At 43.1% G+C, this 15,809-nt stretch overlaps 1 protein-coding gene across 3 annotated transcripts in view; it reads left to right on the plus strand.

Moving 5' to 3' along the window:
* LOC139581629 (glutamate receptor 1-like) overlaps positions 1-15,809 on the plus strand; it is a 231,968-nt gene that overhangs the window by 45,034 nt on the left and 171,125 nt on the right. For all 3 annotated transcript variants that reach the window (XM_071411588.1, XM_071411590.1, XM_071411589.1), the window contains exon 3: positions 13,981-14,220. In XM_071411588.1, coding sequence (XP_071267689.1) covers positions 13,981-14,220 — 240 coding nt within the window. The remainder of the gene's footprint in view (positions 1-13,980; positions 14,221-15,809) is intronic.

Consider the following 15,809-nt stretch of genomic DNA (forward strand, 5'->3'; position numbering starts at 1 on the left):
TTACTCTTTAGTCCAGTACTCCACTGTTCTCTTTACTCTATAGTCCAGTACTCCACTGTTCTCTTTACTCTATAGTCCAGTACTCCACTGTTCTCTTTACTCTATAGTCCAGTACTCCACTGTTCTCTTTACTCTATAATCCAGTACTCCACTGTTCTCTTTACTCTATAATCCAGTACTCCACTGTTCTTTTTACTCTATAGTCCAGTACTCCACTGTTCTCTTTACTCTATAGTCCAGTACTCCACTGTTCTCTTTACTCTATAGTCCAGTACTCCACTGTTCTCTTTACTCTATAGTCCAGTACTCCACTGTTCTCTATACTCTATAGTCCAGTACTCCACTGTTCTCTTTACTCTATAGTCCAGTACTCCACTGTTCTCTTTACTTTATAGTCCAGTACTCCACTGTTCTCTTTACTTTATAGTCCATTACTCCACTGTTCTCTTTACTCTATAGTCCAGTACTCCACTGTTCTCTTTACTTTATAGTCCAGTACTCCACTGTTCTCTTTACTCTATAGTCCAGTACTCCGATGTTCTCTTTACTTTATAGTCCAGTACTCCACTGTTCTCTTTACTTTATAGTCCAGTACTCCACTGTTCTCTTTACTCTATAGTCCAGTACTCCACTGTTCTCTTTACTTTATAATCCAGTACTCCACTGTTCTCTTTACTCTATGGTATAATACTCCACTGTTCTCTTTACTCTATAGTCCAGTACTCCACTGTTCTCTTTACTCTATGGTATAATACTCCACTGTTCTCTTTACTCTATAGTCCAGTACTCCACTGTTCTCTTTACTCTATAGTCCAGTACTCCACTGTTCTCTTTACTCTATAGTCCAGTACTCCACTGTTCTCTTTACTCTATAGTCCAGTACTCCACTGTTCTCTTTACTCTATAGTCCAGTACTCCACTGTTCTCTTTACTCTATAGTCCAGTACTCCACTGTTCTCTTTACTCTATAGTCCAGTACTCCACTGTTCTCTTTACTCTATAGTCCAGTACTCCACTGTTCTCTTTACTCTATAGTCCAGTACTCCACTGTTCTCTTTACTCTATAGTCCAGTACTCCACTGTTCTCTTTACTCTATTGTCCAGTACTCCACTGTTCTCTTTACTCTATAGTCCAGTACTCCACTGTTCTCTTTACTCTATAGTCCAGTACTCCACTGTTCTCTTTACTCTATAGTCCAGTACTCCACTGTTCTCTTTACTCTATTGTCCAGTACTCCACTGTTCTCTTTACTCTATAGTCCAGTACTCCACTGTTCTCTTTACTCTATAGTCCAGTACTCCACTGTTCTCTATACTCTATAGTCCAGTACTCCACTGTTCTCTTTACTCTATAGTCCAGTACTCCACTGTTCTCTTTAATTTATAGTCCAGTACTCCACTGTTCTCTTTACTTTATAGTCCATTACTCCACTGTTCTCTTTACTCTATAGTCCAGTACTCCACTGTTCTCTTTACTTTATAGTCCAGTACTCCACTGTTCTCTTTACTCTATTGTCCAGTACTCCGCTGTTCTCTTTACTTTATAGTCCAGTACTCCACTGTTCTCTTTACTTTATAGTCCAGTACTCCACTGTTCTCTTTACTCTATAGTCCAGTACTCCACTGTTCTCTTTACTTTATAGTCCAGTACTCCACTGTTCTCTTTACTTTATAGTCCAGTACTCCACTGTTCTCTTTACTTTATAATCCAGTACTCCACTGTTCTCTTTACTCTATGGTATAATACTCCACTGTTCTCTTTACTCTATAGTCCAGTACTCCACTGTTCTCTTTACTCTATGGTATAATACTCCACTGTTCTCTTTACTCTATAGTCCAGTACTCCACTGTTCTCTTTACTCTATAGTCCAGTACTCCACTGTTCTCTTTACTCTATAGTCCAGTACTCCACTGTTCTCTTTACTCTATAGTCCAGTACTCCACTGTTCTCTTTACTCTATAGTCCAGTACTCTACTGTTCTCTTTACTCTATAGTCCAGTACTCCACTGTTCTCTTTACTCTATGGTATAATACTCCACTGTTCTCTTTACTCTATAGTCCAGTACTCCACTGTTCTCTTTACTCTATAGTCCAGTACTCCACTGTTCTCTTTACTCTATAGTCCAGTACTCCACTGTTCTCTTTACTCTATAGTCCAGTACTCCACTGTTCTCTTTACTCTATTGTCCAGTACTCCACTGTTCTCTTTACTCTATAGTCCAGTACTCCACTGTTCTCTATACTCTATAGTCCAGTACTCCACTGTTCTCTTTACTCTATAGTCCAGTACTCCACTGTTCTCTTTACTCTATTGTCCAGTACTCCACTGTTTTCTTTACTCTATAGTCCAGTTCTCCACTGTTCTCTTTACTCTATAGTCCAGTACTCCACTGTTCTCTTTACTCTATAGTCCAGTACTCCACTGTTCTCTTTACTCTATAGTCCAGTACTCCACTGTTCTCTTTACTCTATTGTCCAGTACTCCACTGTTCTCTTTACTCTATAGTCCAGTACTCCACTGTTCTCTTTACTCTATAGTCCAGTACTCCACTGTTCTCTATACTCTATAGTCCAGTACTCCACTGTTCTCTTTACTCTATAGTCCAGTACTCCACTGTTCTCTTTAATTTATAGTCCAGTACTCCACTGTTCTCTTTACTCTATAGTCCAATACTCCACTGTTCTCTTTACTTTATAGTCCATTACTCCACTGTTCTCTTTACTCTATAGTCCAGTACTCCACTGTTCTCTTTACTTTATAGTCCAGTACTCCACTGTTCTCTTTACTCTATAGTCCAGTACTCCGCTGTTCTCTTTACTTTATAGTCCAGTACTCCACTGTTCTCTTTACTTTATAGTCCAGTACTCCACTGTTCTCTTTACTCTATAGTCCAGTACTCCACTGTTCTCTTTACTTTATAGTCCAGTACTCCACTGTTCTCTTTACTTTATAGTCCAGTACTCCACTGTTCTCTTTACTTTATAATCCAGTACTCCACTGTTCTCTTTACTCTATGGTATAATACTCCACTGTTCTCTTTACTCTATAGTCCAGTACTCCACTGTTCTCTTTACTCTATGGTATAATACTCCACTGTTCTCTTTACTCTATAGTCCAGTACTCCACTGTTCTCTTTACTCTATAGTCCAGTACTCCACTGTTCTCTTTACTCTATAGTCCAGTACTCCACTGTTCTCTTTACTCTATAGTCCAGTACTCCACTGTTCTCTTTACTCTATAGTCCAGTACTCTACTGTTCTCTTTACTCCATAGTCCAGTACTCCACTGTTCTCTTTACTCTATGGTATAATACTCCATTTTTCTCTTTACTCTATAGTCCAGTACTCCACTGTTCTCTTTACTCTATAGTCCAGTACTCCACTGTTCTCTTTACTCTATAGTCCAGTACTCCACTGTTCTCTTTACTCTATAGTCCAGTACTCTACTGTTCTCTTTACTCTATAGTCCAGTACTCCACTGTTCTCTTTACTCTATAGTCCAGTACTCCACTGTTCTCTTTACTCTATAGTCCAGTACTCCACTGTTCTCTTTAGTCTATAGTCCAGTACTCCACTGTTCTCTTTACTCTATAGTCCAGTACTCCACTGTTCTCTTTACTCTATAGTCCAGTACTCCACTGTTCTCTTTACTCTATAGTCCAGTACTCCACTGTTCTCTTTACTCTATAGTCCAGTACTCCACTGTTCTCTTTACTCTATAGTCCAGTACTCCACTGTTCTCTTTACTCTATAGTCCAGTACTCCACTGTTCTCTTTACTCTATTGTCCAGTACTCCACTGTTCTCTTTACTCTATAGTCCAGTACTCCACTGTTCTCTTTACTCTATTGTCCAGTACTCCACTGTTCTCTTTACTCTATAGTCCAGTACTCCACTGTTCTCTATACTCTATAGTCCAGTACTCCACTGTTCTCTTTACTCTATAGTCCAGTACTCCACTGTTCTCTTTACTCTATAGTCCAGTACTCCACTGTTTTCTTTACTCTATAGTCCAGTTCTCCACTGTTCTCTTTACTCTATAGTCCAGTACTCCACTGTTCTCTTTACTCTATAGTCCAGTACTCCACTGGATATCATAAGGTGAATGCACCAATTTGTAAGTCGCTCTGGATAAGAGCGTCTGCTAAATGACTTAAATGTAAATGTTCTCTTTACTCTATAGTGCAGTACTCCACTGTTCGCTTTACTCTATAGTCCAGTACTCTATGGTATAATACTCTGCTGTTCTCTTTACTATATAGTATAATACTCTACTGTTCTCTTTGCTATATAGTATAATAGTCTACTGTTGTCTTTACTATATAGTATAATACTCCACTGTTCTCTTTACTATATAGTATACTACACCACTGTTCTCTTTACTCTGTCGTATAATACTCCACTGTTCTCTTTACTATATAGTATAATACTCCACTGTTCTCTTTACTATATGGTATAATACTACACTGTTCTCTTTACTATATAGTATAATACTCCGCTGTTCTCTTTACTATATGGTATAATACTCCACTATTCTCTTTACTATATAGTATAATACTCTACTGTTCTTTTTACAATATGGTATAATACTCCACTGTTCTCTTTGCTCTATGGTATAATACTCCACTGTTCTCTTTACTATATAGTATACTACTCCACTGTTCTCTTTACTATATAGTATAATACTCCACTGTTCTCTTTACTATATAGTATACTACTCCACTGTTCTCTTTACTATATAGTATACTACTCCACTGTTCTCTTTACTCTGTCGTATAATACTCCACTGTTCTCTTTACTATATAGTATAATACTCCACTGTTCTCTTTACTATATGGTATAATACTACACTGTTCTCTTTAATATATAGTATAATACTCCGCTGTTCTCTTTACTATATGGTATAATACTCCACTGTTCGCTATACTATATAGTATAATACTCCACTGTTCTCTTTACTATATGGTATACTACTCTACTGTTCTCTTTACTCTATGGTATAATACTCTGCTGTTCTCTTTACTATATAGTATAATACTCTACTGTTCTCTTTGCTATATAGTATAATAGTCTACTGTTGTCTTTACTATATAGTATAATACTCCACTGTTCTCTTTACTATATATTATACTACTCCACTATTCCCTTTACTATATAGTATAATACTCTACTGTTGTCTTTACTATATGGTATAATACTCCACTGTTCTCTTTACTATATAGTATAATGTTCCACTGTTCTCTTTACTATTTGGTATAATGCTCCACTGTTCTCTTTGCTATATAGTATAATACTCCACTGTTTTCTTTACTATATAGTATACTACTCCACTGTTCTCTTTACTCTGTCGTATAATACTCCACTGTTCTCTTTACTATATGGTATAATACTCCGCTGTTCTCTATACTATATAGTATAATACTCCACTGTTCTCTTTACTCTGTCATATAATACTACACTGTTATCTTTACTATATGGTATAATACTCTTCGGTTCTCTTTACTATATAGTATACTACTCCACTGTTCTCTTTACTCTGTCGTATAATACTCCACTGTTATCTGTTATCTTTTATAGTACTCCACGGTTCTCTTTACTCTACTATGGTATAATACAGTATTCTCACTGATCCTCTGGTTCTATGGAATAAAATATATAAAATAAAATATATATAAAATAAAAATATTAAATTAAATTAAAACTGGAAACACTTATCTCCCTCACTAGCTTTAAGCACCAGCTGTCAGAGCAGCTCACATATTACTGCACCTTCACATAGACCGTCTATAATTTAGCTCAAACAACTACCGCTTCCCCTACTGTATTTTTGTAATTATTTTGCTCCTTTGCACCCCATTATATATATTTCTACTTTGCACATTCTTCCACTGCAAATCTACCATTCCAGTGTTTTACTTGCTATATTGTATTTACTTACTCCATGTCCTGTGTTGTTGTATGTGTCGAACTGCTTTGCTTTATCTTGGCCAGGTCGCAGTTGTAAATGAGAAATTGTTCTCAACTTGCCTACCTGGTTAAATAAAGGTGAAATGAAAAATAAATAAACAGTAGTTCCCACCTCTCTGTTCTCCGTATTGTAGGGTTCTATGGTAATCAGCTCTATTGAGTCAGATTATCCTCCATCAGCATGCCTCACCAAACACAAGATGAAGACATCGTGGGATGTGGAACTGTCCTCAGGACGGAGAGCTTAGACAGGGGGCAGAGGGAGGAGAGGCACTAGATGGACATACTGGGAGGGACGGAGGTGGGACAAGAGGAGGGGGACAGGGAAAGGAGAGGAGAAGAGAAGAGAGGAGATGAAAGGATAGCAGAGGAGAGGTAAGGAGAGGGAGAGGAGAGAGTGTAGAGGAGACGAAACGAGAGTAGAGAAATGGATGATGGAGTGGTGGAGGAGAGGAGAGGAAACGAGAGGATAGAAATGGATGATGGAGTGGTGGAGGAGAGGAGAGGAAACGAGAGGATAGAAATGGATGATGGAGTGGTGGAGGAGAGGAGAGGAAACGAGAGGATAGAAATGGATGATGGAGTGGTGGAGGAGAGGAGAAGAAACGAGAGGATAGAAATGGATGATGGAGTGGTGGAGGAGAGGAGAGGAAACGAGAGGATAGAAATGGATGATGGAGTGGTGGAGGAGAGGAGAGGAAACGAGAGGATAGAAATGGATGATGGAGTGGTGGAGGAGAGGAGAAGAAAGCAAAAAAGAGAAGAGAGGACCGTGTGCCAGCCAGAGTGGACAGATACAGAGATGTTAGGGGTCTTTAGTAACTCTGTGGGTCTCTGAGTCTCTGACCCTTCCTGTCATCCTCCACCCAGAGTTACACTAACAGGACAGACATAAAACCAGGGCCTGCTCTGACACTTAGCAGTGTTCTCCCTGTCAAACGAACACTGGGTAATGAGGGAGGAGAAGGGTTTGGTACGGTACTGGTCCCGCTGTCTCTAAGGGTTTGGTACTGGTCCTGCTGTCTCTAAGGGTTTGGTACTGGTCCTGCTGTCTCTAACGGTTTGGTACTGGTCCTGCTGTCTCTAAGCGTTTGGTACTGGTCCTGCTGTCTCTAAGGGTTTGGTACTGGTCCTGCTGTCTCTAACGGTTTGGTACTGGTCCTGCTGTCTCTAAGCGTTTGGTACTGGTCCTGCTGTCTCTAACGGTTTGGTACTGGTCCTGCTGTCTCTAAGGGTTTGGTACTGTACTGGTCCTGCTGTCTCTAAGCGTTTGGTACTGGTCCTGCTGTCTCTAACGGTTTGGTACTGGTCCTGCTGTCTCTAAGCGTTTGGTACTGGTCCTGCTGTCTCTAACGGTTTGGTACTGGTCCTGCTGTCTCTAAGGGTTTGGTACTGTACTGGTCCTGCAGTCTCTAACGGTTTGGTACTGTACTGGTCCTGCTGTCTCTAAGGGTTTGGTACTGGTCCTGCTGTCTCTAAGGGTTTGGTACTGTACTGGTCCTGCTGTCTCTAAGGGTTTGGTACTGGTCCTGCTGTCTCTAAGGGTTTGGTACTGGTTCTGCTGTCTCTAAGGGTTTGGTACTGGTCCCGCTGTCTCTAAGGGTTTGGTACTGTACTGGTCCTGCTGTCTCTAAGCGTTTGGTACTGGTCCTGCTGTCTCTAAGGGTTTGGTACTGTACTGGTCCTGCTGTCTCTAAGGGTTTGGTACTGGTCCTGCTGTCTCTAAGGGTTTGGTACTGGTTCTGCTGTCTCTAAGGGTTTGGTACTGGTCCCGCTGTCTCTAAGGGTTTGGTACTGGTCCTGCTGTCTCTAAGCGTTTGGTACTGGTCCCGCTGTCTCTAAGGGTTTGGTACTGGTCCCGCTGTCTCTAAGGGTTTGGTACTGATCCCGCTGTCGCTAAGCATTTGGTACTGGTCCTGCTGTCTCTAAGGGTTTGTTACTGGTCCTGCTGTCTCTAAGGGTTTGGTACTGGTCCTGCTGTCTCTAAGGGTTTGGTACTGGTCCTGCTGTCTCTAAGGGTTTGGTACTGGTCCTGCTGTCTCTAACGGTTTGGTACTGGTCCTGCTGTCTCTAAGGGTTTGGTACTGGTCCTGCTGTCTCTAAGGGTTTGGTACTGGTCCTGCTGTCTCTAAGGGTTTGGTACTGGTTCTGCTGTCTCTAAGGGTTTGGTACTGGTTCTGCTGTCTCTAAGGGTTTGGTACTGGTTCTGCTGTCTCTAAGGGTTTGGTACTGGTTCTGCTGTCTCTAAGGGTTTGGTACTGGTTCTGCTGTCTCTAAGGGTTTGGTACTGGTTCTGCTGTCTCTAAGGGTTTGGTACTGGTCCTGCTGTCTCTAAGGGTTTGGTACTGGTTCTGCTGTCTCTAAGGGTTTGGTACTGGTTCTGCTGTCTCTAAGGGTTTGGTACTGGTTCTGCTGTCTCTAAGGGTTTGGTACTGGTTCTGCTGTCTCTAAGGGTTTGGTACTGGTTCTGCTGTCTCTAAGGGTTTGGTACTGGTTCTGCTGTCTCTAAGGGTTTGGTACTGGTTCTGCTGTCTCTAAGGGTTTGGTACTGGTTCTGCTGTCTCTAAGGGTTTGGTACTGGTCCTGCTGTCTCTAAGGGTTTGGTACTGGTTCTGCTGTCTCTAAGGGTTTGGTACTGGTTCTGCTGTCTCTAAGGGTTTGGTACTGGTCCTGCTGTCTCTAAGGGTTTGGTACTGGTCCTGCTGTCTCTAAGGGTTTGGTACTGGTTCTGCTGTCTCTAAGGGTTTGGTACTGGTCCTGCTGTCTCTAAGGGTTTGGTACTGGTCCTGCTGTCTCTAAGGGTTTGGTACTGGTTCTGCTGTCTCTAAGGGTTTGGTACTGGTCCTACTGTCTCTAAGCCCTATAACTGGAGCAGTAGACTCAGGCGAGGTGCTGGCCAGCGGAGTGGAACACCTATTAGGTATTACCTATTAACTGCCTTAGTGGAGCACATGATAACACCTTTGATTGGGATCTGTTTCCCTGTTTGTGGGTGTTTGAAGGATCTACATTTATAAGTGCCATTGCATTGAGCACAGCCATTACACTTGTAATTTCCATCCAGTGGGGGCGCAAATAGAGATTGTTCAGAAATATCTTGGGGTGGTAAATCAGAGTGTACCAATTGGTCTCTGAGGTTTCTGCCCCGTGAGAATACGACCAAGGGAAGGTCAGAAAACACATTACCGAGACTATCATCAAAAAGGTCATGTCTCTTTTTGTTTAGAATTTTCTCAGTGGCAATATTAATCTGATCATTTTTGTACCCCCTCTCCTTGAATTTACTTTGCGTCTCAGCCATATTTCTGTCGAAATCTGAATGTTTTTTGCTAATTCTTTTGATTGGACAGAATTGGCTGTGGGGTAAACTATTTTCAAGGGAAGTGGGTGACAGCTATCAGCCCTCAACAAACTGTTACGATCAGTAGGTTTCCTGTAAAGATCAGTGTATAGAACATTATTTTCACACAAGATCAGAAGATCAAGAAAACTGATTTGACGTGTATCAGATTGCATAGTAAATCTCAGATGCTCAGAACAGGAGTTAAGGAAAGCATGGAACGCCTGGAGCTGTTTTGCATCACCCCTCCACAGAACAAAAATATCATCAATATACCGTTTCCAAATAATGCTGTTAGGCAAGAAAACATTTTTGAGAGCAAACCACTCGATTTTGTCTCTGCGTTATATTGGCATCAAACATGTCACCCTCCCTAGGAGAGGGGGTGACCTTGATAATTTATTGTTAAAATGAGAGGCTTATTTTGCTCCTTTGCACAACATTATTTCTCTCTACTTTGCACATTCTTCCACTGCAAATCTACCATTCCAGTCTTTTACTTGCTATATTTTATTTACTTCGCCACCATGGCCTTTACCTCCCTTATCTCACCTCATTTGCTCACATTGTATATAGACTTATTTTTGTACTGTATAATTGACTGTATGTTTTGTTTATTCCATGTGTAACTCTGTGTTGTTGTATGTGTCGAACTGCTTTGCTTTATCTTGGCCAGGTCGCAATTGTAAATGAGAACTTGTTCTCAACTTGCCTACCTGGTTAAATAAAGGTGAAATAAAAATGTATATATGTCAGGCTTCGAAGAGTGATAGGTGTGGAGTCAGGCGCAGAGAGCAGAGGATTCGGAAAAAAAACATTTATTCCGGAAACAATCACAGCGAAAGAGGGTGACGCCGAACACAGGCGTAAAACACTCCAAAATGTACAACACCGGTTCACACGCTGAACATCGGAAAATAAATGAAAGGACACTCCTGTACCAAAAACAGCAAACAAGCCCGCACAAACACAGGCGGGCCAACTGAACTTAAATAACCCCAACCCAAAACCCCAAACAAGGAACAGGTGAAACCAATTAGACCAAACTAAAGGAAAAGGGGAAAAAGGGATCGGTGGCAGCTAGTAGACCGGTGACGACGGTAGCCGAGCGCCACCCGAACGGGAAGGGGAGCCACCTTCGGTGATAGTCGTGACAATATATATTTTTTAAATCAGGTCATCATACCAGAAGAGATGAAGAGTGTGAATGGTTGAATGGTGAAACCAAATCTTCCATTGGCTTTCTGTTGAGGTGGTGGTGCAGTAATCTTGCTTTACAAAATGGCAGTAGAAACATGACGTGTACTAGTGTACTTTTACAGTGTGAACATGGGAGTCGTCTGTTACTGTTTCTGAGTGTCCAGGTGCAAGTAGGCTAGTCTATTTCAGGGAGCGCTCTACGTAGGGTGAGTCACCATGCATTTGGAACACACACACACACACACACACACACACACACACACACACACACACACACACACACACACACACACACACACACACACACACACACACACACACACACACACACACACACACGTGGCCTGGAGAATGCTGTTCTTTCTACAGGTGGGCAGGCCTACTGGGTAGCGGCCATCTCTGTCTGTTCCCTCCACTCCCTCTCTCGGCCCCTCCCCTCGGCCCTTCCCCTTGGCCTCTCCCCTCGCTCCCTCTCCTCGGCCCCTCTCCTCTCTATAATCTGGCCCTAGGCTTTGAACAGGTTGAACAGGCTGGAGACTCAATCTGTTGGGTGAATACAGAGGAACATGAGGCCTGGCCTACCCACAGACAAGGCGTAGCAGAAAATAACCCAGTCCCAGACCAGACCAGAGCAGGCCAGACCTGAGAGGGCAAAGAGAGCAGCACACTGCCAGAGCAGAGATAGCAAAGATAGAGATGTGTTGTACTGTAGTGGAAAGAGAGCAGAGATAGAGATGTGTTGTACTGTAGTGGAAAGAGAGCAGAGATAGCAGAGATAGAGATGTGTTGTAGTGGAGTGGAAAGAGAGCAGAGATAGCAGAGATAGAGATGTGTTGTACTGTAGTGGAAAGAGAGCAGAGATAGCAGAGATAGAGATCTGTTGTAGTGTAGTGGAAAGAGAACAGAGATAGCAGAGATAGAGATGTGTTGTAGTGGAGTGGAAAGAGAGCAGAGATAGCAGAGATAGAGATGTGTTGTAGTGGAGTGGAAAGAGAACAGAGATAGAGATGTGTTGTACTGTAGTGGAAAGAGAGCAGAGATAGCAGAGATAGAGATGTGTTGTAGTGTAGTGGAAAGAGAACAGATTGTACTGTAGTGGAAAGAGAACAGAGATAGAGATGTGTTGTACTGTAGTGGAAAGAGAGCAGAGATAGAGATGTGTTGTACTGTAGTGGAAAGAGAGCAGAGATAGTAGATATAGAGATGTGTTGTACTGTAGTGGAAAGAGAGCAGAGATAGCAGAGATAGAGATGTGTTGTAGTGGAGTGGAAAGAGAACAGAGATAGCAGAGATAGAGATGTGTTGTGGTGGAGTGGAAAGAGAACAGAGATAGAGATGTGTTGTGGTGGAGTGGAAAGAGAACAGAGATAGCAGAGATAGAGATGTGTTGTAGTGGAGTGGAAAGAGAGCAGAAATAGAGATGTGTTGTAGTGTAGTGGAAAGAGAGCAGAGATAGCAGAGATAGAGATGTGTTGTACTGTAGTGGAAAGAGAGCATAGATAGTAGATATAGAGATGTGTTGTAGTGGAGTGGAAAGAGAACAGAGATAGCAGAGATAGAGATGTGTTGTAGTGGAGTGGAAAGAGAGCAGAGATAGAGATGTGTTGTAGTGGAGTGGAAAGAGAACAGAGATAGCAGAGATAGAGATGTGTTGTAGTGGAGTGGAAAGAGAACAGAGATAGCAGAGATAGAGATGTGTTGTAGTGAAGTGGAAAGAGAACAGAGATAGCAGAGATAGAGATGTGTTGTAGTGGAGTGGAAAGAGAACAGAGATAGCAGAGATAGAGATGTGTTGTAGTGGAGTGGAAAGAGAGCAGAGATAGAGATGTGTTGTAGTGGAGTGGAAAGAGAGCAGAGATAGAGATGTGTTGTAGTGGAGTGGAAAGAGAGCAGAGATAGCAGAGATAGAGATGTGTTGTAGTGGAGTGGAAAGAGAACAGAGATAGAGATGTGTTGTACTGTAGTGGAAAGAGAGCAGAGATAGCAGAGATAGAGATGTGTTGTAGTGGAGTGGAAAGAGAACAGAGATAGAGATGTGTTGTACTGTAGTGGAAAGAGAGCAGAGATAGTAGATATAGAGATGTGTTGTACTGTAGTGGAAAGAGAACAGAGATAGAGATGTGTTGTACTGTAGTGGAAAGAGAGCAGAGATAGCAGAGATAGAGATGTGTTGTACTGTAGTGGAAAGAGAGCAGAGATAGTAGATATAGAGATGTGTTGTACTGTAGTGGAAAGAGAGCAGAGATAGCAGAGATAGAGCTGTGTTGTACTGTAGTGGAAAGAGAACAGAGATAGCAGAGATAGAGATGTGTTGTGGTGGAGTGGAAAGAGAACAGAGATAGCAGAGATAGAGATGTGTTGTAGTGGAGTGGAAAGAGAGCAGAGATAGAGATGTGTTGTAGTGTAGTGGAAAGAGAGCAGAGATAGCAGAGATAGAGATGTGTTGTACTGTAGTGGAAAGAGAGCAGAGATAGCAGAGATAGAGATGTGTTGTAGTGGAGTGGAAAGAGAACAGAGATAGAGATGTGTTGTACTGTAGTGGAGAGAGAGCATAGATAGTAGATATAAAGATGTGTTGTACTGTAGTGGAAAGAGAGCAGAGATAGCAGAGATAGAGATGTGTTGTAGTGGAGTGGAAAGAGAACAGAGATAGCAGAGATAGAGATGTGTTGTAGTGGAGTGGAAAGAGAGCAGAGATAGAGATGTGTTGTAGTGGAGTGGAAAGAGAACAGAGATAGCAGAGATAGAGATGTGTTGTAGTGGAGTGGAAAGAGAGCAGAGATAGAGATGTGTTGTAGTGGAGTGGAAAGAGAACAGAAATAGCAGAGATAGAGATGTGTTGTAGTGGAGTGGAAAGAGAACAGAGATAGCAGAGATAGAGATGTGTTGTAGTGGAGTGGAAAGAGAACAGAGATAGCAGAGATAGAGATGTGATGTAGTAAAGATTTGTTTTCCATGCCAGTATCGCCCCTTGAATTGAATTGAGAGAGCCCAGAGGAATCATTGACTCAGGGAATCTTGAGCACTGACATGTCAGTGGAACCCAGAGGATGCATTGATTCATCTTTCCTCTCCCCGTGTCCATTCTTCACCATGTTCCACCTCTCACAGTAGACAGAATGCCCATCATGCTACCATGGTGCTTACAGTTACCCTAATCTGCACAATTTATCTTGCAATGTAACATTATGTTTTCAATCAACAGGTTTTGAAAATGTGAATCTAAATATGAGAAAGTTTAACAATGTCATCTCTCCCCTCCCCCCCTCTCCTCTCCCACCCTCTTACTCCCCCTCCCTCCCCCCTCCTCTCTTACCCACTCTCCTCCCTCTCCCTCACTCCTCTCCCCCCCCCCCCTCTCCTTTTCTCTCACCACCCCTCCCCCCTCTCCCTCCTCCTCGCCCTCCCTCATCCCTCCCCCTCCCGCCCCCTCCCTCTCTCTCTCTGCGTCTTCCCACTCTCCTTCCCCCCAGTCTGTTCCCAGTTCTCTAAAGGTGTCTATGCCATCATTGGCCTCTACGACAGGAAGACGGTGAACATGCTGATGTCGTTCTGCGGGGCGCTGCACGTGTGTTTCGTCACGCCTTCCTTCCCCATCGAGACGGCCAACCAGTTTGTGATCCAGCTGAGACCCGAGCTACAGGACACTCTGGTGGGGGTCATAGACCACTACGGATGGACCAAGTTCGTCTACATGTACAGTTCTGACTCTGGTGAGTAGAGGGGTCAAAGGTCAAATGATGTATTCACTGAATAGTGTCTGCATGTGAATGAATAGCTGTACTGGGTTGGCCTGGTTCTTCTGTCAACATAGTTGCTGGGACCATGCTGAAAAGGACAATGTAAAGGGAAATATCAGTGCCGGCTCAGTAGAGTTCTGGTTGGCCCTAAAAGGGCATATCAACATCACAATGGTGCACAAATATAAGACATATCAGAACATATATCATTTAGCAGAAACATACAGGCATACGGTCATAATTTTTTATGTATGGGTGGTCCCGGGAATCGAACCGATTATCCTGGCGCTGCAAGCTGTACCAGCTGAGCTACAGAGGACCACGACATTACCATAAAGCACTACCACTGGCTGGTTTGTCAAGTTTGTCAAGGAGACCAAGTGACACGGTAGTGAAACAGAGTGATATTCAGTTGACTATCCAGGCTAATAGACGGGGGAGTTGCTGGAGGTTTGGTAGGATCGCTGGGTCACAGGGTATGACGTTCCAGGTGAGATGCAGGAATAGCTTTAGAAATGGAACATGAACCTGTAAAAGCTGCTCGCTAGAGAACGTTGGACACACACACAGACACACACAAACCTACGTACGCACATACATCACAAGGATGGACTGGGAGGGGAGAAGCAAGCAACTAAAACACCTCCAGCACACAACACAACTCTCAAAGGTCCTGTCTTGTGCAAGACATCAGTCGTCATACCAACCACAGTTAGTCATTCACTGATTGCCATGGTGACAGCGGAGGGGTCAGGAGTAGCCATTGTGTCCTTTCACAATGAAAAGCCTTTTCAGCCACGACTCTAGGAAGCACCTGCACAGGGACAGTCAACACTCACACAGACATATAGACCAGACACAGACTGAGGGAGGAAGAAGAGAGTCACACAGGGACAGTCAACAATCACACAGACATATAGACCAGACACAGACTGAGGGAGGAAGAAGAGAGTCACACAGGGACAGTCAACACTCACACAGACATATAGACCAGACACAGACTGAGGGAGGAAGAAGAGAGTCACACAGGGACAGTCAACACTCACACAGACATATCGACCAGACACAGACTGAGGGAGGAAGAAGAGAGTCACACAGGGACAGTCAACACTCACACAGACATATCGACCAGACACAGACTGAGGGAGGAAGAAGAGAGTCACACAGGGACAGTCAACACTTACACAGACATATAGACCAGACACAGACTGAGGGAGGAAGAAGAGAGTCACACAGGGACAGTCAACACTCACACAGACATATAGACCAGACACAGACTGAGAGAGGAAGAAGAGAGTCACACAGGGACAGTCAACACTCACACAGACATATCAACCAGACACAGACTGAGAGAGGAAGAAGAGAGTCACACAGGGACAGTCAACACTCACACAGACATATCGACCAGACACAGACTGAGGGAGGAAGAAGAGAGTCACACAGGGACAGTCAACACTCACACAGACATATCGACCAGACACAGACTGAGGGAGGAAGAAGAGAGTCACACAGGGACAGTCAACACTCACACAGACATATCGACCAGACACAGACTGAGGGAG

Source organism: Salvelinus alpinus, chromosome 7, assembly GCF_045679555.1.
Source record: "Salvelinus alpinus chromosome 7, SLU_Salpinus.1, whole genome shotgun sequence".
In the NCBI taxonomy this organism is placed as follows: domain Eukaryota; kingdom Metazoa; phylum Chordata; class Actinopteri; order Salmoniformes; family Salmonidae; genus Salvelinus; species Salvelinus alpinus.